The sequence below is a fragment of the Saimiri boliviensis genome, chromosome 7, assembly GCF_048565385.1.
Source record: "Saimiri boliviensis isolate mSaiBol1 chromosome 7, mSaiBol1.pri, whole genome shotgun sequence".
Classification (NCBI taxonomy): Eukaryota; Metazoa; Chordata; class Mammalia; order Primates; family Cebidae; genus Saimiri; species Saimiri boliviensis.
This window is the reverse complement of record NC_133455.1, coordinates 91,346,538-91,356,589: the sequence shown is the minus strand read 5'-3', so window position 1 is coordinate 91,356,589 and position 10,052 is coordinate 91,346,538. Positions and strand designations below refer to the sequence as shown.

At 43.0% G+C, this 10,052-nt stretch overlaps 1 protein-coding gene across 2 annotated transcripts in view; it reads left to right on the top strand.

Annotated features, from left to right (window-relative positions):
* Positions 1-10: 10 nt before the first annotated feature.
* TMTC1 (transmembrane O-mannosyltransferase targeting cadherins 1) overlaps positions 11-10,052 on the top strand; it is a 273,230-nt gene continuing 263,188 nt past the window's right edge. For both annotated transcript variants that reach the window (XM_039472167.2, XM_010337431.3), the window contains exon 1: positions 11-432. In XM_039472167.2, coding sequence (XP_039328101.1) covers positions 131-432 — 302 coding nt within the window. In that variant the 5' untranslated portion in view covers positions 11-130. The remainder of the gene's footprint in view (positions 433-10,052) is intronic.

Below are 10,052 nucleotides of genomic sequence, written 5' to 3'. Positions count from 1 at the left end.
GCGGCGGGTCCAGCTGCCGCAGCACCATGCCGGAGCTCCCCTATGGGCAGCCGCCGCGCGCCGCCGGGGCCCCGGTAGGGGAGGATGCCAGACGCCCGGGAGAGGCCAGAGCAGCGGCGGCGGCGGCGCGATGGTGGTGACCACCTCTGCCCGAGGCGGCGGCGAGGACCGCGCACCCTCCCGGCGGCGGGGCTGCGGGCTCGCGCGGGCCGGGGCCGCGGCGCTGCTGGCCGGGGCGAGCTGCCTGTGCTACAGCCGCTCCCTGCAGGGCGAGTTCGTGCACGACGACGTGTGGGCGATAGTGAACAACCCCGACGTGCGGCCAGGCGCCCCGCTCCGCTGGGGCATCTTCACCAACGACTTCTGGGGCAAGGGCATGGCCGAGAACACCAGCCACAAGTCCTACCGGCCGCTCTGCGTCCTCACCTTCAAGTGAGTCCGTCCCTCACCTCGCGCTAGCCGCCGCCGCCGCCGCCCCTACCCTCCGCCCTCCCTCGGGCGGGGAGAAGTTGCGGGACTGGCTTGGGGGCATTTCATTTTTGCCGCCCTTTCCCTCCACGCCTCCCTCCTCTCCAGGCTGTGCATGGCACTTTGCTCCGGGAACCAGTGCCCGGCTCCTCTGGGCTCTCTGGGCGGTCTGGGAGGCGCCGGCTGGGGAGTTGGGATCGAGTTTCTCAAGTGTCTGAGCTCACGGCGGGCTCCTCTCTCCAGGCAGGGCTGGGAGCAGGCTGGTGGAACCGCCTCCGCACCCCATCGCCTGCCGGATCGTGACCAAGTGGGACTAGCGCGGACCCAGAGGGTTCAGGAGGGGTGGCGGTGGTGACAATGCTTCCAAGTTGAGAATTTCTCGGAGGCTGTTGGGCTGCTTTGCGGATGAGAAGTGTATATCAGCCCCTTAAGGTTTTCGTTCCGATGAGACGAGGCGGGAGCCTTGAGCTGCCAGGGCTGCGTGGGTTTAGGGGAGGAGCGGGAGAGGGAGCAGAAGACTCCCCCTAGCCCCCGCCTTGCACCCTTGGCTGCTCCTGGAGGCACACCAATCTGCCAGACTGCTCCAGATCTAGACTTTAGAAGCTGCAGAGCGAAGGAACGCAGACCATAGGCTCCTCCAGGGATCCTGGGGTCCCAGCCGAAACAGTTTTTCTTTTACAACCTCAGAGTCATGATTCAGCATTTCTGGTGTGAATAAGTGTAAAGGGAAGGGAAAATATGCCAGGTTTTTGTGGGGTGGAGTATTTTCTTGAATTTAAAAAAAAAAAAGCTAGTTTCAGAGGAAAAAAGGGAAGCGCTCATTTGAGGGAAGTGCTTACACATCAAGAGCTTGACTCAACCCTTTATAATGTGGCTCAGCATTTAAGCTCATTTTAATGCGCCGGTCAAAACTGTTGAAATAATATTGGTGCGGTATTATCGGCGTTTTAAGCCATTTTCCAACGGGTGTAATAGGAACCCGTGTTTATGGTAATGATTATTTGAGACTGGGTTGGCAGCTTGAAAAGCCTGTTCTGGCTGGGAGGCTTGGGTCTCTTGACAGGTGTCTCTAATGACTCAAAAGAAACCATAGCAATCGGCAACAATTCATGTTCTTTTGACTTAAGTCTTACACTGAAAGTTTAATGTTTTTAAGGAGAGCGAGAAAATTACACATTTGACTCTGAAGAGAATATAGTATAGACATTTGTCCTCTTAGAAAGCTGTTCTGGCTTTCTGCTGAAAGATAACCTCGTTATTCCGTTTCCCAGATGTTTCTTAAAATCTCCTTAGATGGGACGAATATAAATGTTTCACTTCTAGATTGACCTGCTTTTTCATTTATTACAGTCAGGGTTGTTGGTTAATTTAAGGTGTGCAAGTTCACAACATGAGATGTGCTTGCTGTCTTTTAAACAGCCATGGAGACCATCCTGGTCACAGGTCTGAGTACTTTTCAATTAAAAAGGGCAGAGTCAAATGCCTGTGCCTGCTTGCTGGAGAGTAGGGAAGGGTGTTTTCACTTCTTAACTTTCTAGAATGTTTTCTTCTCTTTTCTGTGTTCTCTCTCTCTCTCTCTCTCTTTCTCTCTCTTTCTCTCTCTCTCTTTCTCTCTCTTTATTCGGACGTCGGATCTTACTCTGTCCTCCAGCCTGGAGGCAGTGGCATGATTATAGCGCACTGCAGCCTGAAACTCCTGAGCATAAGCAATCCTCCTGCCTCAGCCTCCCAAGTAGCAGAAACTACTGGCACATGCTATGCACCCAGGTATATTTAAAAAATTTTTTTGTAGTTATGGGGTCTTCCTATGTTGTCTAGGCTGGTGTTGAACTCCTGGGCTAAGCAATCTTTAAGTCTCAGCCTCCCAATGTGCTGGCTTGTATGCATGAGCCACCACACCTCACGTAAAATGTTTTATTTTTCTTTATAATGGAGACAGCAGGCACAGAAGAGAGAGGGGTTGAGGGAGTAGACAATGAGGTAAGGCCGTCTATTAAGAGGAAAATTAGCTAGGGGTTGACAGAACAAGAGCAAAGGAGAATTGAGGGGTTTGGGAGGAAGAGAGCTGAGGGACTCTTGTGGTAGTCATTGATTGTAACAAGCAGCTTGGTATTGAAGAGGCATGGCTCTGTATATATTATATGCTACTGCCTATGAAAGATACACTCTTTTTTTGGAGAAGACTGAGTTACAAATCTAGAAGAGCAATACAGTACTAATTGGAAGGAGACAGCTGCCTCCTCAGAAAGAGAATGTTAAGTAGTCTTTCTATGCTTACATGCACTGATTTAAATAAGACTGGACAGTTTTCTCTATAGTCAGCCAGTTTTCTCTATTGCATCTTCTAGTGCAATAGCATGAAGTTGGAGGACATCAATGACTTTAGACCCACATATTCTGCAGGATGGTACAAGGAAGGACAGAAAGGCACATTTATTAACTATTCACTATGAACCAAGCATTGGCCTAGATACCTCACATAGATTATGTCTTTATGATTTTTATTTTAGTGAAAACACAATTCAAGGGGCCCTTAAAATATGTGCAAACCATTTTAGCTGAATCTTAAATTATGCTTAAGTGAAAAACTGAGATTTCAAACACATTTAAAAAACTTTTTTTTAATATAACTGTTCATTCCCATGATGTTTAAAGTAAGAATACAGAGATTCCTTCTGCTCTGTGCATTTCCCCCAATGGTAGCATGCTGCATTACTATGATATAATATTAGAACCAGGAAATTGACATTGATACAATCTACAGCATTTAGTCAGATTTCACCCATTTTATATGTACTTCTATTTTTTTTTAAAATTTTGCTAAGTGTGTATTTAGTTCTATGCAGCTTTATCATATGTGTAGATTTAAGAGACAACCTCCACAGTTAAGATACAGAACAGTTCCATCCCAAGGATCCTTGGTGCTTCTTTATTGCAGCCATGGACATCTAATCTATAACAACTGCCTAATCCATGTCCCCTCACCCTAATCCATAACAGCCATAAATCTATTCTCCATTTTTTATCATTTTTTCTTTTTAATATTGTTGTATAAATGGAATCACATGGTATATAACCCATTGAGATTGGTTTTTTTCACTCAACATTCAAGCTGTTGCATGTATCCATAGTTCATTAATTTTTATTGCTGAGTTGTATTCCATTGTATAGATATACCACAGTTTGTATAACCATTCACCTGTTGAGGACATCTGGGTTGTTTCCAACTTTTGGCTATTGCTAATAAAGCTGTTATAAAAATGAATTTACAGGTTTCTATGTAAACATAACTTTTTATTTCTCTGGGATAAACGTCCAGGAGTCCAATTCCTGGGTCATGTGGTGGCTGCATGTTTATCTGCTTTATATGAAGCTGCCAAACTGTTTTCCAGATGTTCCTACCAATAGTGTCTAAGTAATCCAGTTTCTGTGCATCTCTACCAGCACTTTGTATTGTTGCTGTTTTTTATTGTAGCCATTCTGATAGGTATGTAGTGATATCACACCTATATATGTGCTGCATTAATTTACCATTCCCTAATGGCTGATGATATTAAACATCTTTTCATGTGCCCATTTTCCCTATTCTCTTTGGTAAATGTGCCTTTGTCTTTTGCCCATTTTTAAGTGTATTTTTTAATGGTGAGTATTTAAGTTCTTTATATATTCTAGATACATATACTTTGTCAAGTATGTGACTGGCAAATATTTCCTCCCACTCTGTAGCTTGCCTTTTGTCCTCCTCAAAGGATCTTTCCTAGTGCAAAACTCCAAACGTATGTTTTATTAAAACATAAGTTTATTTTTGATTCGTTGAATGTATGTCACACATAGTGAGAGCTAGAAATTTCCTTAAGAATAAATGTAATTTATAGATGCATAATGCTTATTGCTACAAAGGTGCTTGTTTGTGTACTAAGAAATAATAAAGGTACGTACTTAGGTAGCAAAGATACTAATTATATATTTTTTCAAATAAGGAATTAGCTAAAATTTGAAATGAGGAAATGGGTCATCGACCATCTACTTTTACCAGTTTCGATGGCATGGGACGATGGAATATGAAGGCAGCTTACCACTATGTGGTGGCTTTGCACTACATCACTTTTGCTAAGTTGGGACTACGTCTCTTAGAATTGCTTTTGCAGGATGATCTGGGTTAGGGCTAACCACAAGAACAATTTCTGCAAGATTTGGAGGGTGAAAGTGAAGTGGCTGTGATCACATTCAGAAGGTCGGCATAGGTTTTGTTGCTGCCAGGCCTCATGCAGGTTGTCACAGAAATGCTAGTGAACCTGCTGTTGGTTTGCAGCAGCAGCAAGGCCCTCAGCTCCTCCAGTGCTTTCCAGATATTCCTCTTTCAGGTACTAGGAATCATGTGCAGGTGTGGTATGCTGCTCTGCAGGAAAGAGTGCCAGACTTTTTGCAAGCCACTTACATTATTACAGTTGGAGCCTTAGAGGCAGTGGGAACCAGACATATATTTTAGCTCATCCTTGTGGGTTCCAGCTTGCCCTTGCTTCCTCCTCCTTCAAGTCCATTTACTCTCTCTTCCAGAATGGCCCTGCTGCTCTCCTGGCTTTCAACTTGAGTTATAGACACAGAAGCATCACACTTACATAGGCTATTTAACCAGCTCCAGCAATTGTAAAAGGTCAGATCCCTGTAGTACATACCTTCTTCTGAATCAGTCTTGGTAATTCTGCTTTTTTAGTCAAACCCTAACTGATACAAATGACCATCTCTTTGTGTTCTTTAAAGTGGATTTAGAATTATAATGAATTTCTGTTTCCAATCAAATCTCAGATTCGCTCTTTTCATAAGACCATGCCCAAGAGCATGCAGGAATATTTTTGGACCATAGTGGTACAGAATCAAAACATCTGTGACTCTCTAGCAGTAACTTTCTTTTTAAGATTTTGCTTCTTTATCCTCTGGCCATGACCTGTTTGTAAGCCTGAAATCAAGAACGCATTAAGCTACCCTGTAGACAGTGAATTGACACAGAACCAAACTCTTATGATATCTATAACATCTCCCTTGAAAAAGTGGTCCTGAATGGTTTAAAAGAAACTTAGCTTTTTAATTTTATACCCCTCTTCTCTTGGGAAGAAGATATTGCTGAATTGTTTACGGTGCCATTCCATTCAGTAAGCAAGTGGAAGTCTGCTTCAACAAGCAAGAACCAATGATTTTTTTAATGTTAAAGATGGAGAAACCAAGCAAATTAAAGGACTTTAAACTCCTGAGTCTCTCTCTCTGTGTTTAGCCTATTAGATTATATTTGCTATAATGCTTTATTTTATTAAGGGCTTCTGGTGGTATTATGAACTGTAAGAGTGAAAGTGGGTGGTTTAAAACGTCTGAGCTAAAAAATAGAATATCTTAATATGTGCATCTGTCGGAATTTGCAACATTTTAATGTTTGATCTTGAAAGTTTTTTGCAGCAGTTTGCATCTTTTAGTTACAAATAGTATGCCAACCATGAAAATAAACACAACTAACCTTCATGCCCACAACCTTAAATAAATGGTGATATGTTCCTTTTGGTTCTATTCCTTTTCATTTGACTTCTGTGGAATTTCATTTGATACAGCCTGTTGCTACATGGCTGATAAATTTATTTTCTAAATCCCTCATAGGAAGCAAATGAAGATTCTGTATGATATGTGACTAGATTGTCTGGGATGTTCAATGACATAAATAGCCAAGGGAAACTGTGATTGGAGGCAAGAAAAATTTTATAAAGAAAAATGAAAAACTGCCTTTGAAAAATTTTTGCCACCCTAAGGTTATCTTGGAAGCTCCAAGAGGAGGAGGTTGTGATTATAATCTGGTAGGATATGCTTTAGACTACAGTCTGGTAGTGTAGGAGGGATGGAAAGTGAGAGGGATATATTTTTGGACTCATGAGGGTTTTTATAGGTGAGTCCCTGAATGAAGGCTGGGAAGTCACCTTCTGAAGCAGTTTATTATTACCAACCAGTGTCTTTTCTATCTTTCTTTGGAGCTACATTCATATTTTTCCTAACTTCGAGTATGTTGTCATCTCACTTAAAGAGAGGGGTGAGGAGTGTCTGATCATGCCCACACAATGGCAGTGTTCCTTTCCCAAATGATAATATACGGGTTTTGTTCTATAGCATCCTTTTTGATCTGCCCAGTGGCTACCTCTCTGACCTTAGTCTACCAATCTCCACATCGTTCTCTGCACCAGCATTCCAGAGCCCTTGTTCTTTGCACAGGCCAAACCCACTGCTACCAAAGGCCTTGCATGTGTTGATGGTTCTTCCTGAATGCTTTTCCCCAGATCTGTGCAGGTCTTGTGCGCTCAACACCTTAGGTTTCTGCATACATGTCACTTCATCCCAGAGACCTTCCCTGGTGGCCAGGTGGTCTAAAGTAGCAAACACTCCTCTGTATTTTACCCTTGTTTCCTTACCCTGCTTTGCCTTAGTATTCCTCTGAATGATGCTGTCTGCCACCATTTTTATTGTTGATTTTTACCTCCCTTCACTACAGTGTAAGCTCCGTGAGGTTTAGCTGTAGCACCTAGAACTAAGCCTGATTTGCACAGTAGGGACTCAAGACTAATCATTGAAAGAAGGAATTTTATTTGTCAATTAAAAATAAATAAAATTTTTAAAGACTGAATCATTTTTTTTTTGGTAAATGTTCAAAATTTTCAAGTAAGTACTAAGGTAAGGCTACCTGATTATAATGTAGAGAAAAGTTTACTTGGTTTACTTTTAGGCTAATTTACCTTTGTTCTTTCTCTTTCAAAGAGAAAAGTGGAGGCAGACTAGGAATTTCCTCAGATATATACAGAGGATACCAGTGGGTTCTGTTTACTGAGAGATTCTGAAAGGTATGACTGTGACGTTCTATTGTGACTTGCCGGGACTGTAACTCTAGGTCAGAGACTGAAGACCTGTGGCACTTTGGGATCCTACTCTTCTTGGGTGGCAGACTGAAGCACAAATGGTTGGTAGATGGTTGCTGCAAAGCTCAAGGTGAGAGATGGCGGCTGTACCTTCAAAATCCAGAATTACAGGGGTTTGTCACAATTTTAGGACCCCAATCTCAGGGTCCTAAAATTCATCCATACCTATGCTTTCTATGAGGAATGGCCTCATTGGATCAAATAGAATACAAGGACCTGAAAATATTTTATTACAGAAACTAACATGACAGTGATTTTTTTCTGGTCTTTGTCTTGGATTCTTGGGAGGAAGCTTCTGATCCCTTGGAATTTCCCAAGTGAAAAGAATATCATTATTATTCATGCTGGACTCCTGGGATTACACCTAAGTTTATGTTAAAAAGGAGTTGACTCATGGTGGGCTCATAGATGGTTACAGGATGAGGGCTGGCTGTGGTATAAAGAGCAATTATATGATTGGAGGATTGGGGCTGCAAGGCATGTGATATTATTCCTGTATCCCAACCTCCTAGGAGGGAAGAGGGGCTGAAAATTGAGTTGTTATGTGATCAGTGATTCAAGCAATCATGCCTACATTTTGGGACACCCAATAAGAACTGTGGACACTGAAGTTTGCTTGAACTTCCCTGGTTCATCAATCAATCAGAGGTTGATGTGCTGGGAGGGTGAAGCATCCTGAAGAAACAGAACATTTATACACAGGACCCTCCTGGACCTTGTCCCATAGGTTTCTTCCTTTGACTGGTTCTAACTTGTATCATTTATAAGAAAACTAGAACCATAATTATGAGGTTTCCAAATTTCTCTGAGTTCTAAGAAATGATCGAAATTGAGAGAGTTATGAGAGGCCCTGATTATGTAGCCAGTTGGTCAGAAGTGCCAATGGCCTGGGGAACTTGTGGCTGATGTCTGAAGTGTGAGGAGTCTTGTGGGGGACTTTGCCCTAAACTGGGAAGTCTGTGTTAATTCTGGGGAGTTGATGTCAGGCTGCATACACACAGGTTCTGCACCAAACACACATGTTTAAAAGAAAACAAAATGCTAAAAATTGACAGCTCAGTTAAAACTAAAATATTTGGCCTTGGTCTGTTCTAATTTTTATTATTTGCTGGCTCTCTTTTTGAGGATTTTCTTCTACCTTCCAGATATGTTTACTGATCTTCCTGCCCTCAGTTTCCTTACCCTTTCTTTGGTACAATTGTTACTCTAATAGCTGTACTATTACTCTAATGTGTACTAATGTGACAGTGACAATAACCTCGCTTCCCATGGAGCAGCTTTCCCATGGGGCAGCTTCCTCATAGCCAGATAAGGATGTGATGCATTGGACTCAAATCAAAGCCATGAATTTTGCTTTTGCTGCAGAGTTTCAGTCTCCCCTCTGCACTGTTGTTTGCATTGGTGCCTGGGAATTACATCGTTTGGTACTTCAGATACATTAAGTGACGATGACTTGCTGATTTATTCCTGCTACTGAGGGGAATGCAGAAGAAGAGCAACCAAAATGATTCAGGGCCAAAGGGATTTGCCTTAGAGGAAAAATGAGAAGAACCAGATGTTGTTATTTATTGGTTGAATGATCTAAGAAGACTATGGATGCCTCTTATAAGCATTTGAGAGCTGTAATGATGGCAAGAGGGGTGGGGGAAAGAAAGACGAACAGTAATAGAGGAAGACAGGAGAATGTGCTGTGTGCTTAGCATTGGGCTCTGGAAACCCACACGGAAAGTGTTGGAGAACCCATCACTATAGACACCAGGAATAGATCATAAAGGGGTACTTTTAATTTTTTATTTTCCCTGGTTTGTATTTCTTCGGAAAAGAATGTATGTTACGTTACGGCTGAAAAACCTGGGCTTTTCTGGCAAGCTGGGCAACCCTGGCAGCCTTTCCTTAAGATTTGAGAGCTGTCTCCCATTGTTCTGAGTGTCACCTGGCTTTGAATCACATGGGCTGTTTGGGACAGATCTCTGGGCCCTAATTCAGATCTATTGCCTTGGAATATCTTGGGGTGGGATCAGAGAATCAACAATTACAACTACCACACCAGATGATTAAGATGCTGGAGAACCGCTGGGACTCATAGGGGCCCATGTTTAATGAGGTTGAGATGCCAAAATCTCTCTGGCATAATGTAGAGAAAGGAATGCAAAGGCTCCTTGAGATAGGAATGTTGGCATGCATTTATCACATGCCACCTGCACACACACCCTCTCATGCCTCCATTGTATTCCCAGAGAGGGCCAGATGACTTTCCCTTTTCCAAGAGTTTGAGAATTACATTGCTGAGGGAGCACCTGCAACTTCAAGAAGCTCTTTGGTGGGTCTCTTCTGTAGGCCAGGTGTGATGTGGGAGATGCTGCCGTTGAGGTGGACTTTCTGACTTCATGGGGTGATGGGATCCAGGAGTACCAAAGACCAAGTGGCAGAGCTTAGCTGCCAAAGACAAGCTGAGTTCTTTGACGATGATGGGCTTCTGGGACACAGTGATAATGAGAATGTTTTGACCTACAGCAATCATTGGTGGTAGCTAATGAATCATATTGTCCCTAGGAATGAAGCAGATGAGCAGCCCTCTAAAATTTTGCTTGATCTTTATTCCAGGAAAACTCCAGGTTCAGGACCAGGAATCAGGCTTGG